General features: G+C 52.4%; 1 protein-coding gene and 1 long non-coding RNA gene across 2 annotated transcripts; both read left to right on the top strand.

The window, feature by feature from the left end:
- The first annotated feature begins 3781 nt into the window (after positions 1–3781).
- On the top strand, positions 3782–4684 carry LOC121468844 (uncharacterized). Its single transcript, XR_005978629.2, has 2 exons — positions 3782–3986; positions 4541–4684. It is a non-coding gene; the product is annotated as an uncharacterized lncRNA (long non-coding RNA).
- Positions 4685–5459: 775 nt separating this feature from the next.
- On the top strand, positions 5460–16596 carry CACNG8 (calcium voltage-gated channel auxiliary subunit gamma 8). The gene is made up of 5 exons (XM_072921442.1): positions 5460–5746; positions 7604–7687; positions 10863–11003; positions 13359–13463; positions 16571–16596. The coding sequence occupies exons 1-5, from the start codon at positions 5539–5541 to the stop codon at positions 16594–16596; spliced, it is 564 nt and encodes a 187-aa protein (XP_072777543.1). The 5' UTR covers positions 5460–5538.
- Positions 16597–18239: the final 1643 nt, after the last annotated feature.

The following is an 18239-nucleotide window of genomic DNA, read 5'->3' as shown; positions in this document are numbered from 1 at the left end:
CACACCTGGGCACACCTGGGCACATCTGGGATACACCTGGGCACACCTGGGCACACCTGGGCACACCTGGGGGGTATTTTGGGCACACCTGGGCACACCTGGGTGTGTCTATGGCACACCTGGGCACACCTGGGCACACCTGGAGCCATTCAGGTACATCAAAGCCCCACCCCCCCATCCGCCATCTTGACGACATCATTGGCCGCCATCTTGGTGATTTCTCGGCCGCCATCTTGGCCTGGCAGCCGCAGCCAATCACAATCCAGCAGTGGGCATGGCGGCCATTTTGGATCGGTGGCCGCAGCCAATGAGGGATCAGGAATGGCTCAGGAGCCATTTTGGATCAGCAGCAGCCAATCAGAGACAAGGATCGCCCTGGCGGCCATTTTGGCTGGACAGAATCAGCCAATGAGAGACAATGGTGGCCATTTTGTCTGTCTGCAAGCAGCCAATGAGAGACGAGGATCACATTGGCAGCCATCTTGATTGGGTGAGATCAGCCAATGAAAGACAAGGATCCCATTGGCGGCCATTTTGTCCATCTGGAATCAACCAATGAGAGACAAGGATCACCTTGGCGGCCATCTTGATTGGTTAGGATCAACCAATGAGAGACAAGGATCACAATGGCGGCCATCTTGATTGGGTGCGATCAACCAATGGGAGACAAGGATCACCTTGGCGGCCATTTTGTCCATCTAGCATCAGCCAATGAGAGACAAGGATCACATTGGTGGCCATTTTGAGTGGTTAGACTCAACCAATGAGAGACAAGGATCACCTTGGCCGCCATTTTGTCCATCTGGAATCAGCCAATGAGAGACAAGGATCACCTTGGTGGCCATTTTGTCCATCTGGAATCAGCCAATGAGAGACAAGGATCACATTGGCGGCCATCTTGATTGGGTGAGATCATCCAATGAGAGACAAGGATCACATTGGCGGCCATCTTGACCTGGCAGAATCAACCAATGGGAGACAAGGATCACCTTGGCGGCCATCTTGATTGGGTGAGATCATCCAATGGGAGACAAGGATCACCTCGGCGGCCATCTTGTCCATCTGGAATTAGCCAATGAGAGACAAGGATCACAATGGTGGCCATTTTGATTGGTTAGACTCAACCAATGAGAGACAAGGATCACAATGGCGGCCATTTTGTCCATCTGGAATCAGCCAATGAGAGACAAGGATCGCATTGGCGGCCATTTTGTCCATCTGGAATTAGCCAATGAGAGACAAGGATCACAATGGCGGCCATCTTGATTGGTTAGGACCAACCAATGAGAGATAAGGATCCCATTGGCGGCCATTTTGTCCATCTGGAATCAGCCAATGAGAGACAAGGATCACATTGGCGGCCATCTTGATTGGGTGCGATCAACCAATGGGAGACAAGGATCACCTTGGCGGCCATTTTGTCCATCTGGAATCAGCCAATGAGAGACAAGGATCCCATTGGCGGCCATCTTGATCTGGCAGGATCAACCAATGGGAGGCAAGGATCACCTTGGCAGCCATTTTGTCCATCTGGAATCAGCCAATGAGAGACAAGGATCCCATTGGCGGCCATTTTGTCCCCTCAAACCTTTTCCCGCCCTTTTGGCCCCGCCCACATTTCCCAGGGTGCCCCTGTGACCTTTGACCCCGGGGGGGGAGGGTCCCCAAATTGGGGGAGGGGGGAGGGGGAGGGGGCGTGGCTTGGGGTGGCTCCGCCCCCCAAAATTTCCGTGGCAATAAAACGGCTTCGATATGTAGCGACCCCCCCCCGAATAAATAATGAATAATTAATTAATTAATTGGGGGGGGGAGGGGTTTAAAAAAAGCCAAAAAAAAAAAAAAAAAGAAAAAAAAATTGGGGGGGGTGGGGGGGAGGGGAAGATATGTAAATAAGATATGTAAATAAGCTGGATCACGTGACCTCAATAAAGGATTTTGAACTGTGCCGGGCCCGAAATTCCAACTGGGAATTCCCAAATTCAAACTGGGAATTCCCAAATTAAACTGGGAACCCCAAAATTCTCTCCAGACCCCCAAAAATTCCCTCCCCAAACCCTGGGGAGTTAATTAGGGGGGTTTGGGGGGGTTAATCAGTGCCTGGGGAGTTAATTAGGGGGGTTTGGGGGGGTTAATCAGTGCCTGGGGGCTTAATTAGGGGGGTTTGGAGGGGTTAATTAGTGCCTGGGGGCTTAATTAGGGGGGTTTGGGGGGGTTAATTAGTGCCTGGGGGCTTAATTAGGGGGGTTTGGGGGGGATAATTAGTGCCTGGGGGCTTAATTAGGGAATTTTGGGGGGTTAATTAGAGACTGAGGGTGTTAATTAGTGTCTGATGGGGTCAATTAATGTCTGTGGGCTTAATTAGGGGTCTTTGGAGGGTCTTAATTAGAGACTGAGGGTGTTAATTAGTGTCTGAAGAGGTTAATTAGTATCTGAAGGGGTTAATTAGGGTGGTCTGCGGGTTAATTAGTGCCAGGGGGCTTAATTAGGGAACTTTGGGGGGGTTAATTAGAGACTGAGGGTGTTAATTATTGCCTGGAGGGGTTAATTAGGGGACTTTGGGGGGTCTTAATTAGAGACTGAGGGTGTTAATTAGTGTCTGGAGGGGTTAATTAGTGTCTGAAGGGGTTAATTAGGGTGGTCTGTGGGTTAATTAGTGCTGGGGGCTTAATTAGGGAATTTTGGGGGGGTTAATTAGAGACTGAGGGTGTTAATTAGTGTCTGAAGGGCTTAATTAGGGAACTTTGGAGGGCCTTAATTAGAGACTGAGGGCGTTAATTAGTGCCTAAAGGGGTTAATTATTGCCTGGAGGGACTTAATGAGGGGACTTTGGGGGGTCTTAATTAGAGACTGAGGGTGTTAATTAGTGTCTGAAGGGGTTAATTAGTGTCTGAAGGGGTTAATTAGGGTGGTCTGTGGGTTAATTAGTGCCAGGGTGCTTAATTAGGGAACTTTGGGGGGGGTTAATTAGAGACTGAGGGTGTTAATTAGTGTCTGAAGGGCTTAATTAGGGAACTTTGGAGGGTCTTAATTAGAGACTGGGGGTGTTAATTAGTGTCTGGAGGGGTTAATTTGTTCCTAAAGGGGTTAATTAGTGTCCGAATGAGTTAATTAGTGCCTAAATGGGTTACTTAGCGCCCGGGGCGGCTCCAGGGGGGCGTGGCTTCGCTTTGGGGGGCGTGGCCTGTCCGCGGTGGGCGTGGCCTATCCGCGGTGGGCGTGGCCTCGCCGTTGCCATGGAGACGCCGCCGCCGCCGTTGCCATGGAAACCCCGCGGGACCCCCGAACCCCCAATGCCGAGCCCCGCCCCCCTCTGACGTCACCGCAGAACCTTCCAGGCCCCGCCCCCTCCCCCCTCCCCCCTCCCCCCCCCAAATTTTCCCCTCCCCCCCCCCAAAACGTCGCAGCGAACTCGGGACCGGCACCGGCGGCGGGGACCCCCCGGGACCCCCCAAAAATCCCCAAAAATCCCCAAAAATCCCCAAAACCCCCCCGGGAACCCCAAAAATCCCCAAAAATCCCCAAAAATCCCCAAAACCCCCCCGGGAACCCCAAAAATCCCCCCGGAAACCCCAAAATTCCCGAAATTTACCCCCAAAACCCCCCCGGGAACCCCAAAAATCCCCCCGGGAAACCCCAAAATTCACAAAATTTACCCCTAAAACCCCCCCGGCAACCCCCAAAAACCCCCCAAAACCCCCCAAAAATCCCCCCCAGGACCCCCCGGCAGCGGCGGCCTCGAGACCCCCCAAAAATCCCCCCCCCAAAATCCCCAAAACCCCCCAAAAAATTTGGGGGACCCCCAAAATCGGATCCGGGACTGCGAAATTTGGGCTGAAAACCCCAAAAATCGACAGCGGGACCCCCCCGGAAGCTGCCGCGACCCCCCAGATTTGAGGATCCCCAAAATCGAGACCGGGAACCCCCAAATTTGGGGGCGGAACCCCGAAAATTTTGGGCCGGGATGCGCAGAATCGGCGAGTGAGGAGGTAAAGGGGGGTCGGGGGGGTTTTGGGGGGTCCTGGGGGGATTTGGGGGGTCCTGGGGGGTTTTTGGGGAGTCCTGGGGGGGTCTTGAGGGGATTTTGGGGGGTCCTGGGGGGTTTTGGGGGGATTTTGGGGAGCCTTGGGGGGTTTTTGGGGGGTCCTGGGGGGGTCTTGAGGGGATTTTGGGGGGTCCTGGGGGGGTTTTGGGGGGATTTTGGGGAGCCTTGGGGGGTCTGGGGGCGTTTTAGGGGGGTTTTAAAGGGATTTTGGGGGGTCCTGGGGGGTTTTTTGGGGGGTCTGGGGGGATTTTAGGGGGTCCGGGGGGGTTTTGGGGAGTCCTTGGGGGTTTTGGGGGGATTTTGGGGGGTCCTGGGTGGATTTTTGAGAAATTTTGGGGAGCCTTGGGGGGATTTTGGGGGGTCCTGGGTGGGTTTTGGGGGGTCCTGGGGGGGTTTTGGGGGGTCCTGGGGGGGTTTTGGGGTTCCCCCGGTGCTTTGAGTGGGGGAGGGGCGATCGCGGACCCCTCCCCAAATTTCCCCTCCCCCATTTCCCCGCAGCTGATTGGCCGAGAGCGACGAGCCCCCCCCAGCAGCACCTGCGACCCCCCCCCCAAAAAAACCCCTCGGGACCCCCCAAAAACTCCCCTAAAGAGCCCCTCCCCCACCCCAAATCCCCCCAAAATCCCCTCCCCCACCTTCCCACCCCCCAAATTCCCCAAATTCCCCCCAAAATCCCCTCCCCCACCCCCCAAACCCCCTTTTAACCCCTCCCCCACCCCCAAAAACCCCCTTTCACCCCTCCCCCACCCCGTAAATCCCCCTTTAACCCCTCCCCCACCCCCTTAACCCCCTCCCCCCCTCCTTTCACCCCTCCCCCACCCCCTAAATCCCCCTTTAACCCCTCCCCCACCCCCTTAAACCCCTCCCCCCTCCTTTAACCCCTCCCCCACCCCTTTAACCCCCTCCCCCCTCTCCTTTCACCCCTCCCCCACCCCTTAACCCCCTCCCCCCTCCTTTCACCCCTCCCCCACCCGTAAACCCCCTTTAACCCCTCCCCCACCCCTTTGACCCCCTCCCCCCTCCTTTCACCCCTCCCCCACCCCTAAACCCCTTTTAACCCCTCCCCCATCCCCCAAACCCCCCTTAACCCCTCCCCCCCTTTCACCCCTCCCCCACCCCTAAACCCCCCTTTAACCCCTCCCCCACCCCCCAAATCCCCCTTTAACCCCTCCCCCACCCCCTTAACCCCCTCCCCCCTTCACCCCTCCCCCACCCCCCAACCCCCTCCCCCCCTTCACCCCTCCCCCACCCCTCCCACCCTCACCCTGTGGGGGGGCGGGGCTCTGGTGGGGGGAGGGGCCGGGGGCATCACCGCCCCCCTCCCCGGCCCCTCCCCCCCCTCCCCCCCATCCCTCCCCCCTCCCCCCTCCCCCCGCAGCCCCTCCCCCTCCGCGCCCCCATTTTGGGGGAAGGGGGGTGGGGGAGGGGCGCGCTGGTGCCGCCGGGGGGCGCCGCTGCTGCTGACGGCCGTGGGCGCCTTCGCGGCCTTCGGCCTCATGGCCATCGCCATCGGCACCGACTATTGGCTGTACGCGCGCGCCCGCGTCTGCAACGCCACCGGGGCCACCACCGGGGCCACCAACGGGGCCACCAATGTCACCAACGGGGCCACCAATGGGGCCACCAATGGGGCTGCGCTGGGTGCTGCCCTCGCCCATGGGGGACTCACCCACTCCGGGCTCTGGAGGGTCTGCTGCCTGGAAGGTGACACCCGGCGTGGGGCAGGGGTGGTGGTGGCATCTGGGGGGGGTGGTGGCATCTGGGATGGGGTTGGGGACACCAGGGATGTGGTTTGGGAGGGTTGGTGGCATCTGGGGTGGGTTTGGTGGCATTGGGGATGTGGTTCAGGGGGGTTGGTGGCACCTGGGGTGGGGTTGGGGACACCAGGGATGTGGTTGGGATGGTTGGTGGCACTTGGGGACGTGGGTCAGGGGGGTTGGTGGCACTTGGGACATCATTGGGGGCACTTGGGGTGGGGTTGGGATGGTTGGTGGCATCTGGGATGGGGTTGGTGGCACTTGGGATGGGGTTGGGGACACCAGGGATGGGGTTCGGGAGGGCTGGTGGCATCTGGGATGGGGTTGGTGGCACTGGGATGGGCTTGGTGGCACTTGGGGTGGGGTGGTGGCACTTGGGACATCATGGATGGTGCTTGGGATGGGTTGGTGGCACTTGGGGATGTGGGTCAGGGGGGTTGGTGGCACTTGGGATATCATTGGTGGCATCTGGGATGGGTTTGGGGACATTGGGGATGGGTTTGGGGGGGGTTGGTGGCACCTGGGATGGGGTTGGGGACATTGGGGATGTGGTTTGGGGGGGTTGATGGCACCTGGGATGGGTTTGGGAGGGTTCGTGGCACCAGGGACAGGGTTGGTGGCACTTGGGGTGGGGTTGGTGGCACCTGGGACATCATTGGTGACACTTGGGACAGCATTGGTGGCATTGGGGATGTGGTTCAGGAGGGTTGGTGGCATCTGGGATGGGGTTGGTGCCACTTGGGGTGGGGTTGGTGGCACTTGGGATGGTTGGTGGCACTTGGGATGGGTTTGGTGGCACTTGGGATGGGGTTGGGGACACCAGGGATGTGGTTTGGGGAGGTTGGTGGCATCTGGGATGGGGTTGGTGGCACTTGGGATGGGTTTGGGGACAGCGGGGAGGGGGTTCAGGGCAGTTGGTGGCACTTGGGATATCATGGGTGGCATTGGGGATGTGGTTCGTGGGGGTTGGTGGCACTTGGGATGGGGTTGGGGACATTGGGGATGTGGTTTGGGGAGGTTGGTGGCATCTGGAGTGGGTTTGGTGGCATCTGGGGTGGGGTTGGTGGCACTGGGGATGTGGGTCAGGGGGGTTGGTGGCACTTGGGATGGGGTTGGTGGCGCTTGGGACATCATTGGTGGCACTTGGGGACGTAGGTCGGGGGGTTGGTGGCACCTGGGATGGGTTTGGGGACATCGGAGATGGGTTTGGGGACATTGAGGATGGGTTTGGGGACATTGGGGACATCATTGGTGACACCAGGGATGCGGTTCAGGGGGGTCGATGGCATCTGGGACATCATTGGTGGCACTTGGGACAGGGTTAGTGGCACCTGGCTCATCATTGGTGGCACTTGGGGATGTGGTTCGGGAGGGTTGGTGGCACTTGGGACATCGTTGGTGGCACTTGGGACATCATGGGTGGCATTGGGGATGTGGGTCAGGGGGGTTGGTGGCACTTGGGACAGCATGGATGGTGCTTGGGACAGCATTGGTGGCACTTGGGATATCGGTGGTGGCACTTGGGGTGGGGTTGGTGGCACCTGAGATGGGTTTGGGGACATTGGGGACGTGGTTCAGGGGGGTTGGTGGCACCTGGGACATCACTGGGGACACTTGGGACAGGGTTTGGGATGGTTGGTGGCACCTGGGATGGGGTTGAGGACAATGTCCCCAACATCCCCAATGTCCCCAATGTCCCCAATGCCCCCAATGTCCCCAATGCCCCCAATGTCCCCAATGCCCCCAATGTCCCCAATGTCCCCGATGTCCCCCCAATGTCCCCTCGCTGTCCCCGTGTCCCCAGGGCTGAAGCGGGGGCTGTGTCTGCGCATCAACCACTTCCCTGAGGACCTCGAGTACGACCACGACAGCGCCGAGTACCTCCTGCGTGAGTAACCATGGAAACGGTGACATTGTCATTGTCATTGTCACCTCATTGTCACCTCAGTGTCACCGTGACAGCGCCGAGTACCTCCTGCGTGAGTAACCATGGCAACGGGACATTGTCATTGTCACCTGTGTCATTGTCACCTCAGTGTCACCGTGACAGCGCCGAGTACCTCCTGCGTGAGTAACCGTGGCAACCGTGTCACTGTCATTGTCACCTGTGTCATTGTCACCTGTGTCACCTCAGTGTCACCACGACAGCGCCGAGTACCTCCTGCGTGAGTAACCATGGCAACCGTGACATTGTCACCTCATTGTCACCTCAGTGTCACCTCAGTGTCACCGTGACAGCGCCGAGTACCTCCTGCGTGAGTAACCATGGCAACCGTGTCACTGTCACCTCATTGTCACCTCATTGTCACCTGTGTCATTGTCACCTGTGTCACCTCAGTGTCACCTCAGTGTCACCACGACAGCGCCGAGTACCTCCTGCGTGAGTAACCATGGCAACGGTGACATTGTCACCTGTGTCATTGTCACCTGTGTCATTGTCACCTCAGTGTCACCTCAGTGTCACCGTGACAGCGCCGAGTACCTCCTGCGTGAGTAACCATGGCAACGGTGACATTGTCACCTGTGTCATTGTCACCTGTGTCATTGTCACCTCAGTGTCACCTCAGTGTCACCGTGACAGCGCCGAGTACCTCCTGCGTGAGTAACCATGGCAACGGTGACACCTGTGTCACCTGTGTCATTGTCACAGTGACAGCGCCGAGTACCTCCTGCGTGAGTAACCATGGCAACCGTGTCACCTGTGTCACCTGTGTCATTGTCACAGTGACAGCGCCGAGTATCTCCTGCGTGAGTAACCATGGCAACCGTGTCACTGTCACCTCATTGTCACCTGTGTCATTGTCACCTCAGTGTCACCGTGACAGCGCCGAGTACCTCCTGCGTGAGTAACCATGGCAACAGTGACATTGTCATTGTCACCTGTGTCATTGTCACCTGTGTCATTGTCACCTGTGTCACCTCATTGTCACCGTGACAGCGCCGAGTACCTCCTGCGTGAGTAACCATGGCAACCGTGTCACTGTCACCTGTGTCATTGTCACCTGTGTCATTGTCACCTCAGTGTCACTGCGACAGCGCCGAGTACCTCCTGCGTGAGTAACCATAGCAACGGGACATTGTCATTGTCACCTGTGTCACCTGTGTCACCTCATTGTCACCTGTGTCATTGTCACCTCAGTGTCACCGTGACAGCGCCGAGTACCTCCTGCGTGAGTAACCATGGCAACCGTGTCACCTGTGTCACCTCAGTGTCACCTCATTGTCACTGTGACAGCGCCGAGTACCTCCTGCGTGAGTAACCATGGCAACGGGACATTGTCATTGTCATTGTCACCTCAGTGTCACCTGTGTCACCTCAGTGTCACCACGACAGCGCCGAGTATCTCCTGCGTGAGTAACCATGGCAACGGTGTCACTGTCACCTGTGTCATTGTCACCTCATTGTCACCGTGACAGCACCGAGTACCTCCTGCGTGAGTAACCATGGCAACGGGACATTGTCATTGTCATTGTCACCTGTGTCATTGTCATTGTCACCACGACAGCGCCGAGTACCTCCTGCGTGAGTAACCATGGCAACGGGACATTGTCACCTCATTGTCACCTGTGTCACCTCATTGTCACCATGACAGCGCCGAGTACCTCCTGCGTGAGTAACCATGGCAACCGTGTCACCTGTGTCACTGTCACCTGTGTCATTGTCACCTGTGTCATTGTCACCTGTGTCATTGTCACCTCATTGTCACCTCAGTGTCACCGTGACAGCGCCGAGTACCTCCTGCGTGAGTAACCATGGCAACGGGACATTGTCACCTGTGTCACCTCATTGTCACCTCAGTGTCACCTCAGTGTCACCTCAGTGTCACCTGTGTCATCGCATCCCCGTCGCCATGGCGACCGTGTCATTGTCATTGTCACCATGGCGACCGTGTCACCGTCACCTCACTGTCACCACGGTAACTGCGTCCCTGTCGCCATGGCAACCGTGTCATTGTCACTGTCACCATGGCAACCACATCCCCGTCGCCACGGGAACCAAACCCCGGCTTCTGTTGCCATGGTAACGCTCCCGGCATCCTCCCGGCCCCGCCGTTGCCGTGGCAACACTCCTCGCATCCTCCCGTCGCCATGGCGACAGTTTGGTACCCAGCCTCGCGTTGCCATGGCGACAGTTTGGTACCCAGCCTCGCGTTGCCATGGTGACGCTCTGGTACCCATCCTCCTGTTGCCATGGCGACAGTTTGGTACCCAGCCTCCCGTTGCCATGGCGATGCTCTGGTACCCAGCCTCCCGTTGCCATGGCGACCGTCCTGGCAATGCCGCTGCCGTTTCCATGGCGACGCTCCCGGCATCCTCCCGGCATCCTCGCGTTGCCATGGCGACGCTCTGGTACCCAGCCTCGCATTTCCATGGCAACCGCTCCCAGCTCCCTGATTGGCTCTCACCCCCGCGCTCTGATTGGCCGGAGAGATAAGATTCCCGTCCAAGGGCGGGCTCTGATTGGTCAGTGATCCCTGCGCTCCCATTGGCTGGAGATAACAGATCCCGGCAGCTGATTGGCCAGGACTCCCCGATCCCTTTCCAATGCTGGGCTCTGATTGGTCAGAACTCACAGATCCCTTTTCAGCGCTGCTCCCTGATTGGTCAGAACTCCCAGATCCCTTTCCTTATTGGTCAGAACTCCCAGATCCCTTTTCAATGCTGGGCTCTGATTGGTCAGAACTCCCAGATCCCTTTTCAATGCTGGGCTCTGATTGGTCAGAACTCCCAGATCCCTTTTCAATGCTGGGCTCTGATTGGTCAGAACTCCCAGATCCCTTTTCAGCGCTGCTCCCTGATTGGTCAGAACTCCCAGATCCCTTTCCTGATTGGTCAGAACTCCCAGATCCCTTTTCAACGCTGGGCTCTGATTGGTCGGAACTCCCAGATCCCTTTCCAATGCTGCTCCCTGATTGGTCAGAACCCACAGATCCCTTTCCTGATTGGTCAGAACTCCCAGATCCCTTTTCAGCACTGCTCTCTGATTGGCCGCCGGCTCCCGGCGCTGCCATTGGCCGCGGGGGAGCCGTGCCGAGCCCTGATTGGCTGTTTTGCCTCGGTAGGCGTGGTCCGGGCCTCGAGCATCTTCCCCATCCTGAGCGCGGTGCTGCTGCTGCTGGGGGGGCTCTGCGTGGCCGCGTCGCGCCTGCGCCGGGCCAGGACCAGCCTCGTGCTCGGCGCCGGCATCCTCTTCGTGGCCGCGGGTAGGTGGGGCTGGGAACCCCAAAAATCCCGAAATTCACCCCAAAATCCATCCAAAAATCCATAAAAATATCCATCTCAAAAACCCCAAAATCTATCCAAAAATCCATACCAAAATCCATAAAAAAATCCATCCCAAAATCCATCCCGGCATCCTCTTCGTGGCCGCGGGTAGGTGGGGCCGGGAACCCCAAAAATCCCAAAATCCATCCCAAAATCCGTCCCGTCATCCTCTTTGTGGCCGCGGGTAGGTGGGGCTGGGACCCCAAAAACCCCGAAATTCATCCCAAAATCCATCAAAAAATCCATCCCAGAAACCCCGAAATTCATCCCAAAATCCATCCTGAAATCCATCCCAGCATCCTCTTCGTGGCCGCGGGTAGGTGGGGCTGGAACCCCAAAAACCCCGAAATTCACCCCAAAATCCATCAAAAAATCCATCCAAAAATCCATCAAAAAATCCATCCCAAAAATCCCGAAATTCATCAAAAAATCCATCAAAAAATCCATCAAAAAATCCATCCCAAAAACCCCAAAATCCATCCAAAAATCCATTAAAAAATCCACCCCCAAAACCCCCAAATCCATCCCAAATTCTATCCAAAAATCCATCCCAAAAACCCCAAAATCCATCCCAAAATCCATCCCAAAATCCATCCCAAAATCCATCAAAAAATCTTTCCCAAAAATCCCAAAATTCATCCCAAAATCCATCCCAGAAAACCCAAAATCCATCCCAAAATCTATCCCAAAATCCATCCCAAAATCCATCCCAAAATCCACCCCAAAAACCCCAAAATCCACCCCAAAATCCATCAAAAAAACCCAAAATCCATCCCAAAATCCATCAAAAAATCCATCCCAAAAACCCCCAAATCCATCCCCTTTTTTAAATGATTTTCTTTACATTTCCCCCCCCTTTTTTTAAATTTTCCCCATTTTTTAAATTTACCCCCAAATTTTCTCCATTAAAAAAAAAAATCCCCAATTTTTTAAAATTTTCCCCATTTTTTTTTAGATTTTTCGCCATTTTTTTAATTTTCCGCCATATATTTTTTTCCCAATTTTTTAAAATTTTCCCCCCAATTTTTTTTTAAATTTTCATTTCCAGTTTTTAATTTTTCCCCCATTTTTAAATTTCCCCCCATAATTAATTATTAATTATTTAACCCCTTCCCCGCCAGGCCTCTCCAACATCATCGGCGTCATCGTTTCCATCATTCCCCCCTTTTTTTAAAGGATTTTCTTTACATTTCCCCCCCATTTTGTTTTACTTTCCATTTTTAAAATTTTTTAAATTTACCCCTAAATTTTTAAAAAAAATTTCCAATTTTTTTTTAATTTTCCTCATTTTTTTTCCATTTTCCCGCCATTTTTCTTTCCGTTCCCCCTTTAATTTTTCCCAATTATTTTTTTTTATTTCCCCTCATTTTTCCCCCATATTTTTTCATTTCCATTTTTAAATTTTCCCTCAATTTTTTAAATTTACCCCCAAATTTCGTCCATTAAAAAAAAAAAAAATCCCCAATTTTTTTACAAATTTTCCCCCATTTTTTTCCATTTTCCACCCATTTTTCTTTCCGTTTTCCCCCTTTTCTTTTAATTTTTTCCCAAATTTTTTTAAATTTTCCCTCAAATTTTTTTTTAAATTTTCACTTCCATTTCTTAATTACCCCCATAATTAATTATTACTTATTTAACCCCTTCCCCGCCAGGCCTCTCCAACATCATCGGCGTCATCGTTTCCATCATTCCCGCCTTTTTAAAGGATTTCCTTTACATTTCCCCCCCATTTTAATTTAATTTTCCCCCCATTTCTTAATTAACCCCCCAATAATTAACTATTTAACCCCTTCCCCCCCAGGCCTCTCCAACATCATCGGCGTCATCATTTCCATCATTCCCGCCCTTTTTTTACATTATTTTCTTTACATTTCCCCCCCATTTTAATTTAATTTTTCCCCCATTTTTTAATTAACCCCCAATAATTAATTATTAACTATTTAACCCCTTCCCCGCCAGGCCTCTCCAACATCATCGGCGTCATCGTTTCCATCATTCCCCCCTTTTTTTAAAGGATTTTCTTTACATTTCCCCCCTTTTTTTTTAATTTTCCACATTTTTTAAATTTACCCCCAAATTTCCTCCATTTTTAAAAAGAAAATTTTCCAATTTTTTTAAAATTTTCCCCATTTTTTCCCATTTCCCCCCCATTTTTCTTTCCGTTTTCCCCCATTTTTTTTCCCCAATTTTTTACATTTTCCCTCAAAATTTTTTTTAAAATTTTTCCCCCATTTTTTAATTCCCCCCCAATAATTAATAATTAATTATTAACTATTTAACCCCTTCCCCGCCAGGCCTCTCCAACATCATCGGCGTCATCGTTTACATCTCCTCCAACTCCGGGGAGGGCTCGGCGGGGGGGGTGGGGGCGGGGGGGGTCCCCTCCCCCCGTTACGGGGGTTTGGGTGGGGGAGGGGTGGGGGGGGTGGGTGGGGGAGGGGTGGGGGTGGGTGGGGGTGGGGGAGGGGAGCGCCGCCCCTCCCCCTACAGCTACGGCTGGAGTTTCTATTTCGGCGGCGTCTCCTTCATCCTGGCCGAGGCCATCGGGGTCGCGGCCGTTCAACTCTACATCGAGCGGCACCGCCGCGCCCCTCCCCCACCCCGCTCCCCTCCCCCACCCCCTCCCCCACCCCGCTCCGCCGCCCCTCCCCCCCCTCCCCCCTCCGCCCGCCGCTCCAGCGCCAAGTCCCGCGACCCCTCCCCTCCCCCACCCCCCGCCGCCCCTCCCCCCCCCCACGCCGAGATCTCCATGGTCACCCTCGGCCGTGGGGGAGGGGGAGGGGAAGGGCCGCCCCTCCCCCACCCCGCCCCTCCCCCCACCGCCGGAAGCGCCCCCGGGGCCCCTCCCCCACCTCCGGTAACCGCCGCCCCTCCCCCACCCGGCCCCGCCTTCCTGACGCTGCAGGGGGGGGGAGGGGGAGGGGCGGGGGGTGGGGGAGGGGCGGAGACCCCCGGGGGGGGAGGGACCGGGACCCTCAACCGGAAAACGACCCCGGTCTAGGGCGGGAGCCGGGCCCAAATTATCCCAAATTCACCCCAAAATCAGCCCCAAATTACCCCGAAATTATCCCAAAATCAGCACGAAATTATCCCAAAGTCACCTCAAAAGTATCCCAAAGTCACCCCAAATTCACCCCAAAATCACCCCAAAATCATCCCAAAATTCATCCCAAAATCAGCCAGAAATTATCCCAAATTCACCCCAAAATCAGCCCCAAATTACCCCAAAATTGTCCCAAAATCGCCCCAAAATAAGCCCGAAATTCATCCAAAATCAGCCCGAAATTATCCCAAAATCAGCCCGAAATTATCCCAAAATCACCCCAAAATCATCCCGAAATTACCCCAAAATTGTCCCAAATTCACCCCAAATTCACTTCAAAATCACCCCAAAATTATCCCAAAATCAGCCCAAAATTATCCCAAAGTCACCCCAAAATCAGCCCAAAATTCACCCCGAACATCATCCAAAATCAGTCCAAAAGTCATTCAAAAATCATCCCAAAATTATCCCAAATTCACCTCAAAATTCATCCAAAATTATCCCAAAATTATCCCAAAGTCTCCCCGAAATTATCCCAAAGTCATCCCAAAATCACCCCGAAATTATCCCGAAATTACCCCAAAATTGTCCCAAATTCACCCCAAAATCATCCCAAAATTATCCCAAATTCACTCTAAAATTCACTCAAAGTCATCCCAACATTATCCCAAATTCACCCCAAAATTATCCCCAAATCGGCCCAAATTCATCCCAAATTCACCCCGAAATTCATCCAAAATCACCCCAAAATTATCTCAAAGTCACCCAAAAATCAGCACAAAATTCATCCAAATTCACCCCAAAATCCATCCAAAGCCACCCCAAAATTGGCCCAAAATCATCCCCAAAATCAGCCCAAAATTCACCCAAAATTCACTCCAAAATTGGCCCAAAATCAGCCCAAAATTCACCCAAAATTTCCTGGGATTCCCCCTGAAAATTCACCCAAAATACCCCAAAAATCCCCCAAAATTCACATTTCACATTTACCCAAAATTCACATTTCAAATTTACCCAAAATTCACCCCAAAATCCCCCAAAATCCGGGTCCCAAAATTCCTCATTTTTTGGAGCCCCAAAATCGTCATTTTTGGAGGAAATTCCCCAAATTTCCCCTCCCTGGGGGAACCCAAATTTGCCTTTTTCCCCTTTTTTCCCTTTTTTTCCCTTTTCCCAATTTTTTGTAATTTTTGCCCTTTTTTGCCTTTTTTTGATTTTTTGGGGTTTTTTTTTCTGTCATTTTTGTCCTTTTTTGTCATTTTTTGACTTTTTTGTCCTTTTTTGTCCTTTTTGTCCCTTTTTGTCCCTTTTTATCCTTTTTTTGTCTTTTTTTTGTCATTTTTTGACTTTTTTTTACTTTTTTGTCTTTTTTTGTCCTTTTTTTGTCATTTTTTGTCTTTTTTTGCCCTTTTTTGTCCCTTTTTTTTGTCCCTTTTTTTGGTCCCTTTTTTGTCCTTTTTTGTCTTTTTTTTTGTCCTTTTTTGACTTTTTTTGTCATTTTTTAACTTTTTTGTCCTTTTTTTGTCCTTTTTTTGTTCCTTTTTGTCCTTTTTTGTCCTTTTTTGTCCCTTTTTGTCCTTTTTTGTCCTTTTTTTTCCTTTTTTGGTTATTTTTTGTCCTTTTTTGTCCTTTTTTGTCCTTTTTGCCATTTTTTTGTCCTTTTTTGTCTTTTTTTGCCTTTTTTGTCCTTTTTTGACTTTTTTGTCCTTTTTTGTCCTTTTTTTGTCCTTTTTTTGTCTTTTTTTGTCATTTTTTGACTTTTTTGTAATTTTTGTCCTTTTTTGTCCTTTTTTTGTCATTTTTTGCCCTTTTTTGTCTTTTTTTGTCCTTTTTTTGAACAATTTTTTCCCCATTTTTCCTTTTTCCCTTTTTCTCCTTTTTTTGCCCCATTTTGCCCCTCCCCCCCAACCCCCCGGGGGGTCCCAGTGCCTTAAAGGGGGGGATGGGACCCCCGGGGTGTCCCACCAGTACGGACCAGTTTGGACCAGTTTGGACCAGTTTGGACCAGTCTGGACCAGTCTGGACCAGTTTGGACCAGTTTGGCCCAATTTCCCTGGACCAGTTTGGACCAGTTTGGCCCAGTATCCCCCAGTTTCCTGCACCAGTCTGGACCAGTTTGGACCAGTTTGATCCAATTTCCCTGGACCAGTTTGGATCAGTTTGGCCCAGTCCAGACCAGTTCCCTCCCTGATACGGGACCAGTCTCCCCCAGTTTCCTGGACCAGTTTGGACCAGCTTGGATCAGTTTGGCCCAGTAATTCCCAGTTTCCTGGACCAGTTTGTCCCAGTTTGGACCAGTTTGGCCCAATTTCCATGGACCAATTTGGACCAGTTTGGCCCAATTTCCATGGACCAGTCTGGCCCAGTAACTCCAGCTTTCCTGCACCAGTTTGGCCCAGTTTGGCCCAATTTCCATGGACCAGTTTGGACCAGTTTGGACCAGTTTGGCCCAATCTCTCCCAGTTTCCTGGACCAGTTTGGACCAGTAACTCCCAATTTCCTGCACCAGTTTGTCCCAGTTTGGACCAGTTTGGCCCAGTTTCCCCCAGTTTCCTGCACCAGTCTGGACCAGTTTGGCCCAGTAATTCCCAGTTTCCTGGACCAGTTTGGACCAGTTTGGCCCAATTTCCCTGGACCAGTTTGCCCCAGTTTGGACCAGTATCCCCCAATTTCCTGGACCAATTTGGACCAGTTTGTCCCAGTTTGGACCAGTTGGGCCCAATTTCCATGGACCAGTTTGGACCAGTAACTCCCCGTTTCCTGTACCAGTCTGGACCAGTTTGGCCCAATTTCCCTGGACCAGTCTGGACCAGTTTGGACCAGTTTGGCCCAATTTCTCTGTCCCAGTTCATCCCAGTCTGTCCCAGTTTGTCCCAGTTTGTCCCGGGCCGGTGGGGGGGGCTGGGATCATCGGGAGCCCCCCCAGGCCCCGCCCCCTTTCCCAAGCCCCGCCCCTTTCTGTCCCACCCTCCTAAGCCCCGCCCACCGCTCAGGCCACGCCCCTTCTGTGCCCAAACCACGCCCCTTTCTGTAAGCCCCGCCCACTGCGCCGCAAGCCCCGCCCCCCGCGCTGGCCCCGCCCCCCGCATGCAAATTTTTATGGAAATTTCGCTCTTTCCAATAAAAACCACGCGTGAAAACGGCGGAATTTGGGAGAAAATTCGAGAATTTTGGGGAATTTTGGGGAATTTTGAAGAATTTTGTGGGAATTTGGGGGAAATTTGGGGAGTTTGAGGCCATTTTGGGAAAATTCTGGGAAAGTTTTTGAATTTAGGAGAAATTTTGAAGAATTTAGTGGGAATTTGGGGCCATTTTGGGGAATTCTGTGGGAATTTGGAGGAACATTCAAGAATTTTTTGGGAATTCGGGGAAATTTTGGGGAATTTGGGAATTTGGGGAATTTTTGGGGAATTCGGCGGCATTTTTGGGAATTTGGGAATTTGGTGGGAATTTGGGGCCATTGGTGGGAAATTTTGGGAATTTGGGGGAAATTTGGGGATTTTTTTTTGAATTTGAGAAATTTGGGGGATTTGGGGACATTTTATGGGAATTTGGGGGAATTTTGAGGTAATTTCGTGGGAATTTGGAGAATTTGGGCCATTTTGGGGAATTTCTTTGGAATTTGGGGAATTTGGGGACATTTTATGGGAATTTGGGGACATTTTATGGGAATTTCGGGGAATTTCGGGGTCATTTTGGGATATCTTTGTGATAATTTGGGGAATTTAGTGGGAATTTGGTGGGAATTTGGGGAATTTGGGGTCATTTTGTGGGAATTTGTGGAATTTGGGTTAATTTTTTGGGAATTTGAGGAAATTTTGTGGGAATTTGGGGAATTTGGGGTAATTTTGTGAGAATTTGGGGAAATGTTGTGGAAATCGGGGGCATTTTGGGGTCATTTTGTGAGAATTTGGGGGATTTGGGGTAATTTTGTGAGAATTTGGGGAATTTGGGGTAATTTTGTGGGAATTTGAGGAAATTTTGTGGAAATTGGGGAAATTTTGGGGTCATTTTGTGGGAATTTGTGGAATTTGGGGTAATTTTGTGGGAATTTGAGGAAATTTTGTGGGAATTGGTGGAATTTTGAGGTCCTTTTGTGGGAATTTGTGGAATTTGGGGTAATTTTGTGGGA

The sequence above is a fragment of the Taeniopygia guttata genome, chromosome 37 (assembly GCF_048771995.1).
Source record: "Taeniopygia guttata chromosome 37, bTaeGut7.mat, whole genome shotgun sequence".
In the NCBI taxonomy this organism is placed as follows: Eukaryota; Metazoa; Chordata; class Aves; order Passeriformes; family Estrildidae; genus Taeniopygia; species Taeniopygia guttata.
The sequence above is the reverse complement of the archived record's forward strand: the minus strand, read 5'-3'. Positions and strand labels throughout refer to the sequence as shown.